At 40.6% G+C, this 22,441-nt stretch overlaps 1 protein-coding gene across 1 annotated transcript in view; it reads left to right on the top strand.

The window, feature by feature from the left end:
• Nucleotides 1-553: 553 nt before the first annotated feature.
• The window catches only part of Lin54 (lin-54 DREAM MuvB core complex component), a 58,753-nt gene continuing 36,865 nt past the window's right edge, over nt 554-22,441 (top strand). The window contains exons 1-2 of the mRNA XM_050155670.1: nt 554-883; nt 18,264-18,979. Coding sequence (XP_050011627.1) covers nt 18,296-18,979 — 684 coding nt within the window. The 5' untranslated portion in view covers nt 554-883; nt 18,264-18,295. The remainder of the gene's footprint in view (nt 884-18,263; nt 18,980-22,441) is intronic.

Genomic DNA, 22,441 nt, shown 5'->3' with positions numbered 1-22,441 from the left:
AAATGCCCAAAGTTAGGTGGAGAGGAAAAATAGTTCAGAACTTTATTAAAAATTAAAAAAAAAGAAACCAAAAACACTATGTGTAGGGTCAGCGCCTGTAATTAAGGGTGCCTGAGAATCAGGCATGCACATGGAAATAGCTATACTGTCAAAGTATTCTGTGGGTGGAGTAGAATGCCAAAGTTGGTGAGTGACGTTAGAGGTGTCCAATGACTCTGAATGTACCCGAAACAAGGTCTACCATCTCCAGTGTTTTTCTGGAAATGAGAGTTTGGGGTCTTTACTGTTCTTGTGTCAGATTCCGAATAACTTGCCCTCCTCCTCGCAAGTATCCCGCAGTTTTCACGACTTCCCTTGGCGTTTCTGCAGGGCCCGCGGGAGCTGGGTGTCTGGTCCTGGGTGATAGGTCTGGCCCGGCTCGCCGGTGAGCGCTGGAACCTCCGGTGTGCGTTTGAAGGTTGGCGGGGCGGGCGGGAGGTTTCCCCGGATATGTGGGTGTGTGCTGCTCGGGAGGGCGGGCCGGGGCGGGAGCAGGAGGAAGGGGGAGGTGACTGGTGGTGGCGGCGGCTGCCGGGGCTCGGCTGTCGGGGAAGCTGCTGAGCTGTGATGGTGATGACGAGGTGAAAATGGCGGATCTTTCGAAATACAATCCCGGCCCCTGACATACCAGAGGCGGCGGCCGCGGCGACGTCGCCACCCCGGCTCCCTCCTGAGCCCCCGGGTACCCTGTAGTGCTCCATTTCGGGCAAACTGGAAAAGGAAGCTGCTGGACAGAGCTACCGTGCACAGGCAAAACAAGCACTTGCCCGGGCTCGGAATTGCCGGGACCTTCTGGAGCCCGCTCTTCGGAGCCGGAGGGTGGAGAAAGCGGCAGCCTCTGGAGGTAGAGGAGAAGCGGGTTACCCGGGGGGGTTCTCTGTCTGCAGAGCTCTTTATTTGGGAGCTGGGGGAGGAAATGCGTCGCGGATCAAGAGTGACTTGTCCGGAGTGCAAAGAATCAGTAGCCTCATAATGACATCAACATTATTATTATTATTATTATTTTGAGTATCAAGGCTGAGTTCGCTTACACCTAAGGCGGCTGTTGAGGCCTAGAGGAACCACTAGTATTATGATTTCCTGATAGAATACTTAAAATACCACTCGGTGGGGATTGGTTGATGGTGTTCAGCAGTTTAGGGAGTTGTGCTTCTTTGGGGAGGCAGAGCATTGGCATTTTCTTCCACATTTAATGTTGGTGACAGAGCATAGTCTAACTTGTTGGGGTGTGGATCCTCACCTGTTTTTGAGCATATGGACCAGTGTTGTAGCAATCAAAATTTTTATATGGCGCTGTCATCCTTAGGGTGGCACCTTTGAACCTGCCACTTGGCAAATAACAATCGATACTGTAATCATATTTTCTGCCCAGTTTTAAAGGGAATTTCTTCTTTGTCCCCATCTAATTTCATGAATTCAGAGAAGGAAGTTATGAAAGATTTTATAATAGACTGTATACTACAAGTGAAATTCCATTCGGGAGCACTATTCTTCTGAGTTCACTCTCACTGTCAGAGATATGATGGCTTGATGCAAGCATTGAGCGCATTGCTGATGGTTGACACCTGTTATAGTGCAGATGCAGCGTCTTGGTTCGGGTAACTAGAGCACTGGTTCCTTAGTTATAAGGCTTGATTGACCTTACTTTTGTCATCTGATGGTCCTACTATGTTAGACTGTGCTGTAGGGTCCTTAGGCAGCCTCCTTGCATACAGTAGGAATGATACTGAACTGTTACAGGTTTTACAAAATTTTATACACCGGTTTGGGGTCCTCCTTTTTTCTTCAGCTTAAGTGGTAAAAGGGTTGGGTCAGTGACCTTGCATTATGAGAGTAAACAGGTTAATATTTAAGAAATGGCCTACTAGTATTTGTGAGTTGCAATAGATTTACTTTCTCAGGCTGTCTATGAAGTGATATGATAGTACTGTTTGTTAGCATATGGTATATTGTGTATACACAGGGCAAATATTCTGTCTGAATGTGTGTAGTTTGGACTTTGAACTTTGACTCACTACAAGAATGAGAAGTCAAAGAGTGTTTTATAGTAAATATCTGAACAGTACTTAGAAGATATAATGATTGTTGTTCATTAGAAGTATAATTTGAGGGGACAGTCAGATAGATCAGCTGGTAAAGGCACCGGCCATGCCAGCGATTCTGAAGCTGAGTTGAGTCCCCTGGGTCGCACATGGTGACAGAACACTACTGTCACAGGTTGTTCTGACGGACTCACGGCAAGTGTGTTTCCCTACAAGTAGACAAATGTAAAAATATCAAAATTGTGGCTGAAAATGTAGCTCATCCATTAAGAGTGTGTGTGCTTGTCCAGAGTTCCCAGCACCCATGGGACAGGGCTTCATGCCTTTTAACTCTAGTTCTAGGGACTCTGATGCCCTTTTCTGGTCTCCTTGAGAACCTGCGCATATGTGCATATACACAAAACAAAAAATGAATCTTTTTTAAAAAGAAGAAAACATTATAAATACACACACATGATTTGATCTTGAATTATTCAGTAGAAATTTGTTTTTTAAATTAAATTATGCTGCAATTTTTTTTGGTCCACAGCAACTAGCTTACTTAAAGTAAGAATCTTTATAACATAAAATGCTTTGTCATTGGTTTTCTGTTTTATGATGTGTCTTGCTGTGTAGCCCAAGCTAACTTTTTGTGTGGGTGGATGTTTTGACTGCATGTCTGTCTGTGCACTGCATGCATGCAGTGTCCACAGGCCTTGAACCCTCTGCAGCTGGGGATGCAGACGGCTATGGACTGCTTCCATGTGGGTACTGGGTCTCTTGGAATAGCACCTACTGCCCCTAACTTCTAACTAAGTCCATGTTCAGGCTAATTCTAACTACCAATTCTGTTGTCTTTTTTGTTGATTCTTAGTGATTATTTCTCCTCCCCATTTTTAGATAATCTTTTGTGTAGCTTGGCTGGCCTGAAATTCATAGTGGTACAGACTAGCCTCTAACTCAGATCAGTCCTTCTGCCTTCCAAGTGCTGGGATTATAGGTATGAGCCACCATGCCTGGTTTGTGAAAACTTAAACTACCTTTTTTTTTTTCTTTCTTTTTCTTCTTCTTCTTTTTTTTTTTTTTTTTTTTTTTTTTTGGAGATGGATTCTCTATGTAGCCCTGGCTGTCCTGGAAGTCACTATGTAGACCAGGCTGGCCTTGAATTCAAAAAGGTCCACCTGCTTCTGTGTGCTGGGTTTAAAGGTATGTGCCATTACAACTATTTGTGATTAATTTTAAACATTTTTTCTTTTTTGAAATTATAATATAATTACATCATTTCCCCCTTCTCTTTTTCCCCTCCAAAACCTCCCATATACTCCTCGTTCTTTTTCATTAATTGTTGTTAAATAGGGGAGGGTGTGTGTGTATGTGTGTGTATTTCTAAATACATAAGTACAACCCCCTCAGCCTATATAATTAAGTTTTTTGTATGTGTATATGTGTATGTTTCAGGGCTGATCTTTTGTTATTGGCTAAAACTGGTGTTCTCTTCCCTAGGGAAGACTATTTCCCAATCTCAACATTTCTTAGGGTAATTACTTTTCTTTTTTTAGCCTTTTGAGAAGAGTTTCTCTATATAACAGCCCTGACTGTCCTGAAATTTTCTTTGTGGACTGGGAGTAATTACCTTTTAAAGCTCAATGTGCTGTTTTTTGTTTGTTCTGTTCTGTTTTATTCTTATTTTTCGAGACAGGGTTTCCCTCTGTAGCCTGGCTGTCCTGGAACGCCCTCTGTAGACCAGGCTGGCCTCGAACTCCCAGAGATCTCTCTGTCTCTCCCTCCCAAGTTGGAATTAAAGGTGTGCGCCACCAGCTGCCTGGCACTAAAGCTCAGTTTTTAGATCATTTTAGTGAGGAAAATTGCCTATTGGTAACTTAAGTGTGATAGAATGACTGAAAGAAGCATTTGCCTCTGGAGAAAGTCAGGTGTCTGCTTTGTTTGGAGAGGAACAATACAAATGTTTTGCTTGGGTACTTTTTTTCTTTTTTTGAGACAGGGTTCACTGTTTATTTGTCAAACAGGTTGACCATCCTTAATCTGGTCCAAAATGGTCACTCAGAAACTTTTACATTTTAGAACTTTTCAGATATTGATGTAGAATAACATTAGGAGGAAAAGCTATACATATATCCCCAATGTGAAACTTGAGAATATGAAATACTTCTGGTTCCAAGAGTTTTGAATAAGGGATAGTCAGCCTGTGTTAGGGTTTGTCCGTGGGCCCTATACTATGCTAGGAATATGGGAAAACCTGATTTAAATATTATTGCCCCAGAGGGCTTTTGGTTTAAGAATCATTGGAGGTAAAACTGAAACTATAGGCTGAAAGGGCCTTACTGCAGTAGACTTTGAGTTGCATACAGCTTTTGAGTAGAATGGCAGCCTTACAAATATACCTAGGGACATAAGTCCCGTAATGTTTACATAAGATGTAGTGTACTTGAGAGGGGTCAAGTAAAAAAAACACCATAGTTTACTCCAAGCTGGAGATTTGGGTACTGTTGGTTGCAAAGGGATGGAGTAATTCACACATGATTCACATGTTATATGACAGATTAGTATTTCTGTGGAAGTATGACAAAAATTTAAAATTAATTTACTGTTTTGTTTGTGAGCTCACATGCTGTGGCCCATATATGGAGATCAGAGGACAACTTAGAGAGTTGGTTCTCTTTCCACCATGTGGACCCATGGACCAAACTCAGATCATTAGGCATGGTAGCAAGCACCTTTATCAGCTAGCTGGGCTGCCTCTCCAGCCCCAGATTAAAAGAGTTTGTCTTATTTTTTTTTTCTGCATCACATTTTGGCATGCTTTATTGAGAAATACAGAAAATTATGGGGCAAAAGGAGAAAAACATAAAAATAGGAAATTAAGATACACAATGGCTGAAGAAATGAATATAATTTAAAGGTGATGGTATTTAGCTGGGTTTTAAAGGCGCTCACCTTTAAATTCAGCACTCAGGAGAAAAAGACACATGGATTTCTGTGAGTTTGAGACCAATTTGGTCTAAAGAATAAGCTGTAGGCTAGATAGGGGCTACACAGTGAGACTCCTATCTAAAATAATAACAGTTTTAAAAAGACATTTGAAAAAAATTATGTGGGAAATATTATCTAGTGTTATTTTCATTTTTTATTTATTTAGGACATACAATGATGACCTTACTGGATGTCAGTAAGGCTATGAACATGGGAATCCAAGCGGTTTAGGTTAGCATCTGTCTTAGTTTTGGGTCTGGTTGTTGTGTTAGGATACCTGAAGAAACCATTGATTGTGACTCACTATTCTAGGCTCCAGTCTGTCATTGCAGGATAGTGAAGGTGGTGGGACCCTGAAGCAGCCAGTCATATCCTCCAGTATTTGGGGATCACATCTCAAACTGCTTACACTAAGAGTCCCTGTTTCTAGCTGTCTTTCGTGACTCAGAGCAGCTGTGGTTATGGGCACAAGACTGCTCCAGAAGGGGGACAATCCATCACGGTGAGGAAAGCAGGGCAGCAGGAGCCACACTGCATCAGCAGTCTGGAAGCAGAGGCAAGCTCTGATGGAATATTAAATGCATAAAAACAGAACTTAAAGGGAGAAGCTGCTTAGAGAAGCAAGCAGGGGATGTGGAGTTAGAGCGCACACATGTCTTCATAGTGACCTTGTGAGTGTGAGATTACCTGTGTACTGACTGATTTTGTGTCAACTCGACACAAGCAGGAGTCATCAGAGAGAAAGGAACCTCAGTTGAGGAAATGCCCCATGAGATCCAGCTGTAAGGCAATTTCTCAATTAGTGATCAGTGGGGAAAGACCCAGCCCCTTGTGGGTGGTGCCATCCCTGAACTGGTGGTCCTGGGTTTTATAAGAAAGCAGGATGAGCAAGCCACTTGGAGCAAGCCAGTAATCAGCACTCCTTCATGGCCTCTGCATCAGCTCTTGCCTCCAGGTTCTTGCCCTGTTCGAGTTCCTGTTCTGACTTCCTTCAGTGATGGACTAGGATCTGGAAATGTAAGCCAAGTAAACCCTTTCCTACCCAGTGTGCTTTATGTCATGGTGTTTGTCGCAGCAATAGAAACCCTAAGACAACATGGTAAGCGCTGAGTAGAGCCAAGATTGGAAAGTAGGTCTTCTGTGTGAAATTCTAATAAATAATTTGTTGTTTGAAATAAGGTCTTCCTATATAATCCATACTGGTATTGAACTCATGGTACTCCTGCCTCAGCATTCAGGTGTGCTGTTTCTGTGGTAACACTCTATAATAAATTATTATTATTATTTTGGTTTTTCAAGACAGGGTTTCTCTGTGTTACAGCTAGTTGTCCTGGAACTAGCTCTTGTAGACCAGGCTGACCTTGAACTCACAAAGCTCTGCCTGCCTCTGCCTCCTGAGTTCTGAGATGAAAGGCGTGCACCACTACTGCCTGGCAATAAATTATTTGAAAATGTAAAAATGTAGCCTTTTATTTCCATATATATTGTTTTAAAATTTTAGATACAGTTTACTTTTTCAATGCCAAATCTCTGCTGTGGACTTTTTACTGCAATAGTACTTTAACTGTCTGTTCATCATAATGTTGAGATGAGGCCACCTCTCCCAGGGCGCAGCTATAGTTGTTATTTTGTCTGTTGAGCTTTATGCTCTTCAGGGCTGAATTTCCAAAACTTTTTCAAAGTCACAAAACAATGAATACCTATTAGTTAAATACTGAGAAAACTGTAAGTTAGTTGAAAGTTAAGGATACCTTGTAGGTTTTTAGATAGAAAGTATTTTCAGACAACATTGTTGAAAAGTTTACTTGAACATAGTTTCTCATCTTGTTTAACATGACTTATAGTGGTGTGGATGGATTTCTTATTTCAAGTGCTGTACAGGCCCAGATTATTATAGAAACCCACCATACCCAGACAACTATTTGCAGTCCTCAGTATAAATAATGGTAGAGCTCCTTGTGGTACCTCTCCATGGCTGGTTTATTCATTCTTCACATTTCTACCGGGAGCCTGTTGTTAGCCAGCTCCATTGGCCCTAGGATAGGAAGGGATTTTGGTGAGGAAGACCAACAATTCCCACCCCCTGTAACTCACATTCTAAAGAAACGGGAGGGTGATCCAGTCACAGACAAACAGACACAAACTTCCTGATGGCCGGAGAAGCTATGATGACAGCCAGGTGTAGGATATGGTGCTGAAGGTGCTACTTAACAAAGGGCTTTGCGACAGAGATAGAAATCACTAGACTTTTAGAATTGAGTGACTGGTTGGACTTAAAGCATTCAACCACTTTCAACCGTGAGGGAGTAAAATATCGATTACTCCTAGGAGTGCATTTTTGCCTTTAGATACTTAGAACATTCTTGCGATGAGCTGTGAAATTGCCGGAGTCTTGGGGATCGTTCTTTCTTTCTTTCTTTCTTTCTTTCTTTCTTTCTTTCTTTCTTTCTTTCTTTCTTTCTTTCTTTCTTTCTTTTTGGTTTGTTTTTCGAGACAGGGTTTCCCTGTGTAACAGTCCTAGCTATCCTGGAACTAGTTCTTGTAGGCCAGGCTGGCTTCGAACTCACAGGGATTCACCTGCCTCTGCCTCCCGAGTGCTGGGATTAAAGACGTGTGCTACCACTGCTCGGCCTTGGTGATCACTCTTAATGTTCTGGTTTCTTCCCTCCATACACTGGCTGGTGGTAACTCTTGTGTGGGTGAGCAAACTGAAATTACTTAATTTCCTGGCCTGTGAAAACCCCCTTTCCTTGGAATAGACTTGAGCATTGATGAAGACACATACGCTAGCACATAGCTTCCATTCCTAAGGGAAAAACTAGGGCGATGAGTCACGTCACTAAAGGGCCTGCATCTGAGGTGCCCCATAGACTTGAGTGGTTTCTGAGCCATCCTGGCTCTACAACCTTGCACAGTCCTTTATCACTAACAGACTGGCCACACCAATTAGATTGTTTCTTATTAGAAGTTTGAACTCCCAGCTCAAAAAGGCATACACAGGCTTCTAGTCCTATATATAGTACGTATTGCATGTTCCCCTCCTCTCCCCTCCCTTCCTTTCTCTCTTCCTCCTCTGCTTATCCCACTCTGAAGAAGTCTTGCTCTGTGACTCAGGCTAGCTTTGTAATTGCTTCAAAATGCCAGCCTGGACTACTATACCCAGTAAAACTTTGAATCACCATAGATGGACAAAGCAAGATATTCCATAACAGAATCAGATTTAACCAATACCTAGCTAGCCACAAATCCAACGCTACACAAAGTACTAGAAGGAAAACTCTAACCCAGGAAGTTAGCTACATTCACAAAAATATAGACAATAGGTGATCTCACAGCAGCAAATCTCAAAGAAGGGAAAACCACACACAATAACATCACTAACAACAAAAACTAAAATAACAGGAACTAGCAATCACTGGTCATTAATATCCCTTAATAAAAATGGACTTAACTCACCTATAAAAAGATGTAGGCTAACAGATTGGATATGAAAGCAGAATCCATCCTTCTGCTGCATACAGAAAACATACCTCAACCTCAAAGACTGCCTCAGAGTAAAGGGTTGGGAAAAAATTTTCCCATCAAATGGACCTAAGAAATAAGCTGGTGTAGCTATCTTAATAGCTAACAAAATAGACTTCAAACTAAAATCAATCAAAAGAGACAAAGACATTTCATCTTAGTCATAGGAAAAATCCATCAAGAGGAAATCTTAATACTGAACATTATGCCCCAAATACAAGAGCACCCACCCTCATATGTAAAAGAAACACTTCTAAAGCTTAAATCTCACATTAAACCCCCCACACTAATAGTGGGAGACTTCAATGCCACAATCTTACCACTGGATAACAAAGCTGTGTCAGACAGAAAATTAGCAGTGAAATTGCCTCAAAATAAAACCCTCCTGCTTCCCAAGTATTGGGACTTCTAGCATGCACCACCATTCTTTGCTGCTCCAAGTCCCTAACAGGATGAATGTGGACTTACGGTTTTAATAGCAGAACTTTAAAGGATTGGACCACAACCATATTTAGGAACTTTAACACTGGCTCTCAGTGGTTGTTAGAACAACAGAACAGTGGTTTGTTTTTATTCAGTAAGTTGCTTTCCTTTTCTCTTTGCTCGCCTGAGACCCAGCAATCTCTCAGGTTCTGGGGTTAGAGGAGTAAGTATCCACTACGCCTGACTAAACATGAATAAGGATATGGCTATGCAAATAATAGTCAAAGTCAACTTGACCTAACATTTTAGAACATTACCTTCAGTCTAAGAACAGGCGTTCAAGTGCACAAGGTGAAGCATCCACCAAGATAGATGATAACTGACGCACAAGTCTCTTATTTCAAATTATGGAAATGCTGGAGTTTCTTCTTCAGACAATAGAAGAGTTAAGCTAGACATTGATATAAGATACATAGAAAATCTCCAAATGTTTAGGTATTGGATGCTGTCTATTATCTGTGTGCCAAAGATGAAATCACAAGGACTATTAGAAAATATTTTGAAGTGAATAAATGATAGTAAAAATTGACCTTAATGGAATGCATTTAAAGTAGCATTGGTATTCTTTGGTTTGTTTTTGTTAAATTTGTTTTTTTTTATATCTTAATGGCTTATTGAATATATAGAAGGCTTGAAAATCAGCCAACCTGCCCTTGAGAGCTGTGGCTGCGGGAGCCGGTGTGGGCCCTGCTTGTCTGCACTGCACTGTCCCTTTGCTTTTTAGTGATGCTTTCTTGCCACTTTGGGGGAAGAAACAAAACAAAGCTGTGTCAGTGATTTGAAGCACAGTTTGAAAAATTTCTGGAGAAGGACAAATAGCAGGTATAAAATTGCTCATGTATTTTTTCCCCCAACCATCTAGAAATGTAACAAACAATAACAAGAACACCCTTAGGATTAGAGCCATGTAGAATAGCAGTGGGCCAGGCTTGGCTTACTAAACCCTGACCCTTATTGCCATTTTAAGATTCTGGACAAAGAAGGTCAGATTACACCCAAAGCACTCAGAAAGAAGAGAAAAAGGTAAGCATTTAAGATAGCATTTAACTAGGTTAAAAATGACAGTTGACATCTCTAACCAGATTAATGATTAAAAGGGGGAAAGAAAACATCGGTTGGAGGACTAGAGAGAGGATATTCCTACAGAGCCTACAGATGTTAAAGGGAAAGAATACTGTAGATAGCTTTAATTATATATAATTAAATACAATTATATAGTGCTAATAAACTTGACAACTTCAAGGAAATAGACAAATTCTTTCAAAGACACAAACTATCAAATATCAAAGTGGACTCATAAAGAGTTTATCAAAGATATTAATTTTTTTGGTTTAAGAAAAACCCTTTTTATAAGCCAGGCACAGTGATTCCTTTCTATAGAGGCTTGACAAGTTGAAGCAGGATCACTTGAAGCCTGCCCGTGTGTATGTGAGACCTTGTCCCTAGAGCTGACGCAAAAGAAAGCTTCCTATAAGCCATGAGAATCCACTGATGAATTCTCAGCAACATGTAAGGAGGAAATGGGTAATTCCGTGTAAGCTTTCCCTGGACAGAGAATGAGCTCCACTTCATTATGGCAGCTAGCATTAATCCCAGGCAGATGCCACAAGAAAAGAAAGCACAGACTAATACCTATTGTAAATATAGACAAAATGCTTAGTAAAATATTGAGAGTAGAATCCAGTAGTTTATACACAGTGTGATACACTGAAGTGATGTTTGAGAATGTAGAACTGGATTGGTAATAAAAGTCAGTTAACTTGTAGACTAAAGTAGAAAGCCATCTTTTTTTTTGATAGTTATAGAAAAAGCAAGCATTTTGCAGAATTAAATGTGTGTGTGTGTGCACGCACATGCGTGTGCACTCGCACTTGTGCGCTCGCCTGAAATTGAACATTGGGCCTTATACATCCCAGGCCAGTGTTTTTCCAGTGAGTTCAGTTTCCATCCCTCACCCTTCTTCTGTGACTGTGACTTGATGTGGACATAGGTGCTGTGATACAGTACCATGACCAAAGAGAAACTTAAAGAAGAATGTTTATTTTAGCTTATGGTTCCAGGTCAAAGTTCATTGTGACAAGGAATACACGGCCTAGGGGCAGGAAGCTAATTGAAGACATTTTCCTCTATGTAGAGGAAGTGCTGAGAACAAGCAGGAAGTCTATGATGCTGTTAACCCTCAGAGTACTCTCCCACTGAGATACTTCATCCAGCAAGGCTGTACATAGAAAAGTTTCCATAACTTCTCCCAAACAGCCCAAACAGCCCAACAGCTGGGGATTCCTTGTTCATACATGAGCCTGTGGGGGCCACTGCTCATCCAAGCCACCACCAGGTTAGCCCTGAAATCACAGTCTGTCTGCCTCATTCTCCTAAATCCTTGGATTATACACAACCATCATTCTTGATGACATTGAAATTTTTATAGATTTATTATTTTTACTTCATATATAGATGTCTCGCCTGTGTGTATGCCATTTACCCATATGTACAGTACCCTCAGTCCAGAAGAGGGCGTCAGATTCCATGGAACAGAGTTAAAATGGTTGTGAGCTGCCATGTGGGTGCTGGATGTCCATTCCCGGTCTTCTGAAACAGCAGCCAATGCTTTTTAATTGCTGAGCCATTTCTCTAGGCCTAGATTTGTTTGTTTGTTTGTTTAAAGAGTAAGCAAGATGGCTTCATAGATCATGGTGCTTTTGGCCAAGCTAATGATCTACATCTGTTCCTGCCGTTCACATAGTGGAAGGAAAGAATCACTTTGTCCTCTGATCTCTATGCTTGCACAATGGTACTTGTGCACTCACCTCATCGCCCATTACACAAATATAATAATAAAACGATCTTTTGAAAAAAATCAGAAAACAGAATAGAAGCTAACTTGATAAAGGAAATCTGAGAAACCTACAGATAAGCAAGTGAGACTGGAAAACAGGCAAGTTTTCATTCCCTTAAGTAAGTAGAGATCTGCTTCTGTCCCGAGTGCTGGGTTTAAAGGCCTGTGCTACCATTGCTCCAGCATGAGCTCTTGCTTTAAAAGATCTTTTTATGGTGGTGCATGCCTGTGATCTGAGCTATTGGCTGGCTGAGGCAGACGGAGCGCAACTTTCAGGTTAGCCTGAATGACTTAACCAAACCCTGTCCAAAATAAAATAGAGCTAGGAATGTAGCTCAGAGTCAGAACTTTTGCCTGGCATGCACCTGAGTCTGGGTTATGTCCAAAATCCAAAGGGGCTTATATAGCAAATGGCTTTGGATGGTACAGTAGCTTTCTCTGTAGCGAAGGGTAGCTTTGATTATTGTCCAACTTAAGAAAAACAGTCTCCCTCTTTCAGCAGTTGGGTGCCAACTCCCTCTGTATGTTGGGCGTCAGCCTGGGCAACCTCTTTGTCTTCTCTGTGGAACTTAGGGTCTAGAGGAACTGGCCTTCACATGATTCTCATGCTTTTCCTGTTACTACTAAAAAACAAACAAACTTTGTTTCATCCTCAGGACTTTGTGTTTTCTGCTTTTGAAGCAGTAACTGGTTACTTTGTTTCCTTGCTTGTAAATAGTCTATTAAAAAAAAAAATCTCCCTTCTCAGTTTGAGCCATGGCTCCTGGAAAGGAAGGGGAAAATGGGCCCTTGTGGGCTAGGCTAAAGAATGTGTCTGGTGGTGAATGATTTCGTCTGAGTTAGACAAGAGCAGCTTGGAAGGGAGTGGCAACCCAGTGGATGGTGCTTAGTCACTGCACACTGAATTCCATGCCCCTAGCTGAGGAATGTAAGCCCACAGGACGACAAGTTAGTCATTGTACACACTCAGATCCATGTGAGTTGAGGAGCCCTCAGAACTCGTTGTGTGGGGACTTCAGCAGGACGGCAGTGAGGACATGGAGTTTTGTGCTCATTGAAAATCACAGGAGTTGGATTGGTTTGCAAGAATGAGTTCTTAGGGTTGCAAGAAATGCCAACCTTTATTTATGAAAAAATGTGGAGTCCCTAGCTCCATCCATGTCATGATCCTAAGGAAAGGGGCGAATGGAGGCTGGGATGGAGTGTCCCTGTCCCTAAGAAAGATCAGAGTTCATACGGAAGTGTCTGTGCTCTGTTTGCACATTGTAAAGAAGGAAAAACAAAATACGGTTGAACTACTCAGAGTCGGGGATCTTCTGTGCTAGATATCTGTGGCATACACAGATATGTATAACTAGATATAGAATTGCTAGGTTTTTATTTTATAGATTTATTTATCTCTATGTGTATGAGTGTTTTGTCTACTTGTATGTAATAGCATCATCTGCATACAGTGCCTAGTGTATACTCTACCACAGACAGCTATAACAATGTGACTATCTTTTCTTTTTTCAATTACAACTATTTATTTGTTTGTTTATTTTTATTGATATTCATTGAGCTCTACATTTTTCTCTGCTCCCCTCCCTGCTTTTCTCCTCCCCTTCCAATCATTCTTCAAGGTCGCCATGCTCCCAGTTTACTCAGGAGATCTTGTCTTTTTCTACTTTCTACTTCCCATGTAGATTAGATCTATGTAAGTCTCTCTTAGTGTCCGCATTGTTGTCTAAGTTCTCTGGGATTGTGGTTTGTATGCTGGCTTGCTTTGCTTTATGCTTAAAAAGCACCTATGAGTGAGTACATGTGATAATTGTCTTTCTGTGTCTGGGTTACCTCACTCAAAATAATGTTTTATAGCTCTGTCCATTTTCCTGCAAATTTCAAGGAGTTTTTATTTTTTTCTGCTGTGTAGCACTCCATTGTGTAAATGTACCACATTTTCCTTATCCATTCTTTGATCGAGGGGCATTTAGATTGTTTCCAGGTTCTGGCTATGACAAACAAAGCTTCTGTGAACATTGTTGAGCACATGTCCTTGTGATTGAGCATCCTTTGGATATATACCCAAAAGTGGTATTACTGGATCTTTAGGAAGGTTGTTTCCTAATTTTCTGAGAAATCACCACACTGACATCCAAAGGGGTTGTACTAGCTTATATTCCCACCAGCAATGCAGTTTTCCCTTTTCCCCACAACCTCTCCAGCATAAATTCTCATCAATGTTTTTGATCTTGGCCATTCTTACAAGTGTAATATGGAATCTCAGAGTTGTTTCTATTTGTACTTCTCTGATGACTAAGGATGTTGAACATTTCCTAAAGTGTCTTTCAGCCATTTTAAATTCCTCTGTTGAGAGTTCTCTGTTTAGGTCTGTACACCATTTTTTTTTTTATTGGATTATGTGATCTTTTGGTCTCCAGTTTCTTGAGTTCTTTGTTTATTTTGGAGACCAGACCTTTGTCTGATGTGGGGTTAGTGAAGATCTTTTCCCATTCTGTATGCTGTCGTTTTGTCTTGTTGACCGTGTCCTTTGCTTTATAGAAGCTTTTCAGTTTCAGGAGGTCCCATTTATTAATTGTTTCTCTCAGTGTCTGTGCTGCTGGGGTTCTATTTAGGAAGTGGTCTCCTGTGCCAATGTGTTCAAGTGTACTTCCCACTTTCTCTTCTATAAGGTTTAGTGTGGCTGGCTTTATGTTGAGGTCTTTGATTCATTTGGACTTGAGTTTTGTGCATGGTGATAGATATGGATCTATTTTCATTCTTCTATGTGTTGATATCCAGTTATGCCAGCACCGCTTGTTAAATATACTTTCTTTTTTCTATTTGATGTTTTTTGCTTCTTTATCAAAGATGATGTGTTTGAAGATGTGTGGATTGATATCTGGGTCTTCTATTTGGTTTCATTGGTCCTCCTGTCTGTTCTTATGCCAATACCAGGCTATTTTCAGTACTGTAGCTCTATAGTAGAGTTTGAAGTCAGGGATTATGATGCCTCCAGACGTTCTTTTATTGTACAGGACTGTTTAGGCTATCCTGGGTTTTTTGCTTTTCCATGTGAAGTTGAGTACTGTTCTTTCGAGGTCTTTGAAGAATTTTGCTGGGCATTGCGTTGAATCTGTAGGTTGCTTTTGGTAAGATTGCCATATATACTATGTTAAATCTACCCACCCAAGAGCATGGGAGATCTTCCACTTTCTGGTGTCTTCTTCATTTTTTTTTTCTTCAAAGATTTAAAGTTCTTGTCATACAAGTCTTCTACTTGTTTGGTTAGAGTTACTCCAAGATATCTTATGCTATTTGTGGCTATTGTGAAGGGTATTGGTTCTCTGATTTCTTCCCTAACCCTTTTATCATCTGTGTGACTATCTTTTCATGTGTAATTGTGTGTGTGTGTGTGTGTGTGTGTGTGTGTGTGTAAGAATATGTGCAAGTGCATTTGAGTGACTTAATAGCAGGGACATGGTGACACATGCCTATAATTTCAGCAACACCAGCCTTAAGATCTTTGTGGGGGGGGGTTGCTAGCTTTTAGGATTCTTATTGAGCTGAATGAGTTCTTTATATATGCTGGAAAACTATCAGTCCCAATAATACGTAGATGAAAATAATTACTATGGTTTGCAAACTTTGGGGAAAATGGAGAAGTGAGGCATGGCACACGAACTGGGTGCTGAACACAGCCAAAGCTATAAACACCCCATGGATACTGATAGGTTTACAGGCATTCACAGTACAGGCTCACAGAATACCAACACCAGTGACATGCTTCAGTGAAAATCCTAACCACACATAATGAAGGGCCTCTCCCATAGCCATACAGTCCCTACCACACACAACAAAGGGCCCCACCCATAGCCACACAGTCTCTACCACACCCACGAAGGGCCCCACCCACAGTCACTCAGGCTCTTCATCTTACTACAGATGTGCTCATGACCTGGATGCTCCACCCCTACTGAATGAGGTAATCTGAGTGCCTGCATCCAACAGAACCATAAAAGTTTGACTCCTTCCTCAAAAGAAATGGAAAGACATAGCCATGAACCTTGAACTTAATGTTTACAGCAGGGTTACCGTAGCAGTTTCAGACTGAGAAAGTTCCGATGCCCAGTACTAACTGGACGGATACACAAAGTGTGGGAGAGCTATGCAGTAGGATATACTTAACAGTCAGAAGGAAGAGCTGGTGCTGAGAGCAGCAGTGCGGATCCGTCTCAGAGTCATGCTGTGTGTGTGCACAGGTGTCTGCCACAGAAGGTCGACTCAGTAACTAGTTCAGCGGAGTTGTTTCGTTCTTCCTTTACATCAGTGGTTCTCAACCTTCCTGCTGCTGTGACCCTTTAATACAGTTCCTCATGCTTTGGTGACCCCCAACCATAAAACTATTTTTGTTGCTACTTTATAACTTTAATTTTACTTCTGTTATGAATATTAATGTACATATCTGATATGCAAGATGTCTGATTTGAGACCATAGTAAAAGGGCAATCTGACTCTCAAAGGGGTCCTGACCCACAGGTTGAGAAGCACTGCTTTACACGTGCTAAGGTGGGGCTGGGAAGAGGGCTCAGCGGCTGAGGTTAAGAGTACCAGTTGTTCTTCCCGAGAACTGCGGTTCATTCTAACACCCATGTGGGGTGGCCCACAGCAGCCTGTGATTCCCTCCAGGGGTCAGATATCTGCCATCTAGTTGTTTGGTAGGTGGATTGCATTTTTGACTTAAGCATTTTATGATTGTTTTTGTGGGACAGTGTCTTTCACTGAGGAACATCTATCTGTACACGATTTCCTGTACATGAAGTTCTAGTGTGAGCAAAAATACAAAGCTGTTGTGATAGACAACACTCATGTAGTGTGGGCTTTCAGGACAGGGAGTTGACTGTGAAGGCTTAGGCTTATTTTAGTCACCAGCGTTTATGATAGTATAATTTTGCAGTTAAAATGACTAACTTTGGAATCTTATAAACCAGAGTTTGAATCCTGCCTCTACCATTCACTTTTGCCTTGGACAATTATTTAACCTTTCTACATTTTTTAATCTATGAAATAGAGCAATGCTACACGAATCAGAGGTTTGGGGAGGAAACTTACGCCATCTTTGCCATAGTAAGTGCTCTATACTGATGGCTTATTTTGGCAGCAGTAATATTTGCCATGGCTACTAAATATAGTTTGTAGTTTGTATGTGTTTCTCTTTAGTGTAACACAGGCTGCCCTAGAACGTGCCACAGTCCTGCTCAGCTTCCCAGGGCTGAGATTACGGGCCGTGTTCCTTGCCAGCTATATGTGCCACTCTTCATTTTTCAGTGCTTGTTATGTATTTTAAAGAAAATAAGATGGGTGTGGTGATGCCACCTGCAGTGCTAGCACTCAGGAAGCTGAAGGATTGAGCCAGTGGTGAGATGACATCATGCCTCCAAGAAGAAGAGGAAGAGTTGCTGGGGGGGTTCGAAAGGGTTTTGAAGTTCTCTGAGCAAACACTTGACTGTTGTCTAGTCTAGACATGCTGGGCTGCTTTAATACATGCTGGTACCGGAATTCACTCTTTTATTGGACACTCTAAAGATTTTTAGGTAAAAGCATTACAGCTGATTTGTCCATAATCTGGACTTACTTTTTTTTTCTCTTGATGGTGACTGCTGTATATATTTTCTTCTTTTTATATTTATTTTTATTTCTTATGTATTTGTTGCCTGCATGTATATATGTGCGTCGTGTATGTGCCTGGTACCCGTGGAAGTCAGAAGAGGGCTTTGGCTCCTCAGGAACTGGAGTTCCAGAATGTTAGGAGCCACCATGTGAGTGCTGGAAACTGAGCACTGTGCTTTGCAAGAGCAACAGTTGCTCTTACTTGCTGAGCCAGATTTCTAGATGTGTAAATTCTTAACTAGTTCCCCTTTGACACTTTAAATGGCAGAGGATTTGAAAATCTTTCCAAAGAAAAGTTCCCTTAGTGTGAAGTTAATTGATTAGACTTGGGCCCCATAGTCTAGAAACTCCATTAACATTTAGTAGATGTTTCTAACAGTAGTGCTCTATGGAGGACCAAGATAGACCATTGAAGATTTACAGATAATTCCATATCCTAGATTCTTAAAAGCTATGATTTGTGAAAATGGTGAAATCTAGATAAATATCCAGAATGTTCTTTATTTAATTACTAATTTCAGCACTGTTGGTTTTGTTATTTACATTTTTCCTGAATGTATTTTTGAAAATCTGCTTTATCTGTGAGTTCGAGACCAGCCTAGTCTACAAGAGCTAGTTCCAGGACAGGCTCCAAAACCACAGAGAAATCCTGTCTCGAAAAAGCAAAAAAAAAAAAAAATCTGCTTTAAAACCTGGTAACAGTGTTTCCTCTTTTCTTCCAGCACCTGGGCATCTTCCTAGAAGCAGAGCGATCATGGAGGTGGTGCCGGCTGAGGTGAATAGCTTGCTTCCAGAGGAGATAATGGACACTGCTATAACTTTAGTGGATGAGGATAGTATTGAGGCTGTAATTGTGTCATCCCCAATTCCCATGGAGACAGAACTGGAAGAAATTGTCAACATAAATTCTACTGGTGACTCTACAGCCACGCCCATTTCCACGGAACCCATCACAGTGTACAGTAACCACACTAACCAAGTTGCAGTGAATACCACAGTTACTAAAGCAGATTCTAATACCACAGTGAAACCAGCATTTCCAAGTGGCCTTCAAAAACTTGGTGCTCAGACTCCTGTGACTATATCAGCCAATCAGATTATTCTAAACAAAGTATCACAGACATCTGATCTTAAACTTGGCAATCAGACCCTTAAACCAGATGGACAGAAGTTAATTTTAACAACTTTGGGCAAATCTGGTTCACCAATTGTTTTAGCACTACCCCATAGCCAACTACCCCAGGCTCAGAAAGTTACAGCTCAGGCCCAGCCAGGAGATGCTAAGTTGCCACCGCAGCAAATTAAAGTAGTTACCATTGGAGGGGGGCCAGAGGTGAAACCTGTCATTGGTGTCTCAGCACTGACCCCAGGAAGTCAACTGATTAATACTGCAACTCAGCCCTCTGTGTTACAGACCCAACAGTTAAAAACAGTGCAGGTAAAAGCAACAAAGTGGGCATATTACTTAAAGTGCATGTTAAAAAATTAAACTGACTCAAAGTTGTGTTTATAGGGTTGTTAATTGCATAACTTCTAATGAATTCTTTTGAATGTTTTAAAGTAATTGTATGAATTTGTTTTGTTTTTAAACTTGGTATGTCTAATGCTCATGAAACGTTTTACCAGAAAACTTCATAGCAAACTAAATTTTGGTTAAATTTCTGAATTGTTTATTTATAGCTTTTTAAAGATTTTATGCACAGTGATAGTTTGCCTACAAGAGTATTGTTTTGCTGGCATAAAGATGCCCTACTTACTTACTGCAGAGCCATCAAGTAATCAACCTTTCTTTTTTATTGGTTAATTAATGACTAAAGGCTAAACTTTGCTGCTCTGAGAACCGTTGGGTGCAGCGATAGCTGATGCTCACCAGCGTTTGTTTATCTTACTTGGAGCTTTTTTGTCCATCGTTCATGTTTGCAGTGTGAGGAAGACAGTGAATAGGATGGGGCAGAGCACTGGGCTTGTCTCCCTGTGCTGTCCTGCTGACTGTGGAGCTGGGGCAACTTCCTCTCTGAAGTTTTACCTTAGCTTAAGATGGCTACTTGATCATATAACAAGACAAAACAAAGCAATATAGAATTGCACAGTTCTTAAAACATTGAAGATCCTTCAGAATAGCACTTAATGGTATGAAAAATACTCTCAAATACCTCAAATAGCGGATTACCAGGCCATACATGAAATGTTTTTCTTTCTTTTTTTTTTTTTTTTAATGTCCAGAAAAGCCTCTTTAGGATAGCAGAATGCTTAGAAATATCTAGAAATATAGTGATTCACTTACGAGAAGGAAAACACAGTACATTCCATGTTTGGAAGGTTGTCTTTTAAAAGAAACCAGGAGGTAGTCAGCTGTGGCTACACTTGGTAGGTAGAGGCAGGCAGATCTCTGTGAGTTCCAGGGCAGCCAGGAGTACACAGGGAAGCCCTGTCTTGAAAAACCAAAAAAAAAAAAAAAGAAAGAAAGAAAGAAGAAAGACAGACAGACAGACAGACAAGAAGGTATGAGCCAAAGTAGCAAAGGAAGGAGTGTAAGGAATTTGGGAGAGGTATTTCCTTTTAGCTGATATTTACATTCAAGTTTTGGTTTCTGTGTTGGAAAAGAATTAGAGACGTTAATTCTCAGGAACTTTGCATTAAGAAGCTTAAACTTTTTCAAGTCTTGTAACTTGCTGTATCCTTTCTGCTGTTATTTAATAGTTCATGTTCTCCATCTTTGTTACCTCAAGCTTTAATTAGTTTATTTATTTTTTTTGCTGAGGCGCTCTTGAATGAGCTAGCCTAGCCTATCACTGTTAAGTATCCTGTCCTTAGTATTGAAGCCTGTTTTGATTGGCCTTGGCAGTGTGGATCACTATCATGGTCTCAAAGAACTAATGATAGAAATCAAAGTGATTTTTTTTTCATTCATGAGAGCAGTGTACAGTTTCAATAAGTAATTTATTTCTATCCATTAATTTCCTACTCTTATTTTCTAAGTATTGATAGTAAAAGACTCTGGCCTAACACTCACTTCTTTTTATTGTTGTTGGTTTTATAAAGACTGATTCCATTTGTTTAAAAGTTATGTTTCTTAAAAGAATATATAGCAGAGTTGGGCGTGGAGGAACATGTCTTAATCCCCGCATTCAGGATGTAGAAACAGGCGGATCTCTGAGTCTGAGAACAGCCTGGTCGACATAATGAGTTCCAGGACAGCAAGAAGGACGATAAAGTGAGACCCTGACTCAAAAACAACAACAACAAAAAAAAAAACAATAGATAAGTAAATTAATTAATTAAATAATTGAAATAAACAGCAGAAAACCAAGGAAACATACTAGAATATTTTCTAAGTATCCAGCTGATTTCAGGTAACTCAAATGTTTCTAACTCAGAAGCAACTTCTGAGACCCTAAAACACTTAAAAAAATAAGTAACTTCAAACTTAGAGTTTTCTACATTAGTCCCCATGATACATATATTTCAAGGCCTATATGCATACAAATCTGATTTTCCCCCCATGCAGTCTACAGCATTGTTTTGAGTTTAGAGTACTGAGGTTGTTGAGCATGGACAGCAGGTGACTCATGTTCAGAAGTAGTGACGGTATTGCCTGTAGCACGACGATGATGGGTGTGTAGACATACCCAATTCCAGATAGCTAACCATTGTCCCGTGTTTGCAGTGCCCCGTGTGTGAGAACAGTAAGCAGCTAGCAGGTCTGGGACGGCATGATGCTGAGGGCTATTTGTATGAGTTATTTGGCTTACTTTTCTACCTTATTTGTAAATTTTCTTCCTTTTTCATTTTGTATTAATCTGCTAGTTTCATAAATTTATTGAAAATTTCTTAAAAAGTTTAAGGTTTTCTTTTGTTTAAATTTTTTATTTATGTGAATGAATGTTTTGCTTAAATGTATGTATGTATGTATGTATATATACCATGTGTGTACCTTGTTCCTGCAAATCCCAAAAGGCGTCAGATCTTTTGAAGCTGAAGTTACAGATAGTTTTGAGCCTTTCTTAGGGTGCTGGGAATGGAAGCTAGGTCCTCTGCAAGAATAACAAGTGCTCTAAACCACTGGTGAGCTTTGTGTATGCCAGGCAAGCACTCCAGCAAATGAACCCAGGCCAGGCAGCATCCCCTTTCACTTTGATTCCTAAGCTACCTTAGAACAAAAGTGTAAGTAAAATAAGCATAAAGCATCATTTTCAAGGGCCTGGAGAGATGTCTTAGCAGTTAAGAGCACTGTCTGTTCTTTCAGAGGTCCTAAGTTCAATTCCCAGCAACAACATGGTGACTGACAACCATCCGTAATGAGATCTGGTGCCCTCTTCTGGTGTACAGGCATACGTGTAGACAGAACACTGTATACATAATTAATAAATCAAGAATCATTTTCAGGAGCATGCACAAAGTCCTGCATTCCATATCCAGAACATAAAGCCAGGTGTGGTGGTGCATGTCTGTAATCCCTGAGCTTGGGGGTAGAGGCAGAAGGATAAGGACTTCAAGGCCAGCCTAGGCAATATGAGGGCTTTTTTTGAAAACTAATTATGGTTCCTTAATGGATCTGGAAATTGTTATTTTGAACAGTGCTCTACTAAAAGAATACAACCATAAGAGCAAGATGAGATCGTTCATTTGAATAATTAATGTAATTTTGGTTCCAGTGTTTGGATTTTTTTTCCTGTTTGGTAAGCATATAATATATAATGGTGAAAATCAGGAAAGGCGGGGGAGATGCTTTCAAGTCTTACTTTTAATAGCTAAGGTTAGGTGTTTCTAAGACAGTCTACCTCTGTGGTTACTGATACTATATATATGTGAGATTCCACTTTGCTTTAGAGCTTTAGTGCTTACTAAAGCTCTTGGGGAGTGCTTCCCTTCATGTCTCAAGACTTCCCAGAGCACAGTA

Source organism: Alexandromys fortis, unplaced genomic scaffold, assembly GCF_014885135.2.
Source record: "Alexandromys fortis isolate MF-2015 unplaced genomic scaffold, M_Fortis_MF-2015_v1.1 scaffold_87, whole genome shotgun sequence".
Classification (NCBI taxonomy): domain Eukaryota; kingdom Metazoa; phylum Chordata; class Mammalia; order Rodentia; family Cricetidae; genus Alexandromys; species Alexandromys fortis.
This window is presented reverse-complemented; position numbering and strand designations above follow the sequence as displayed.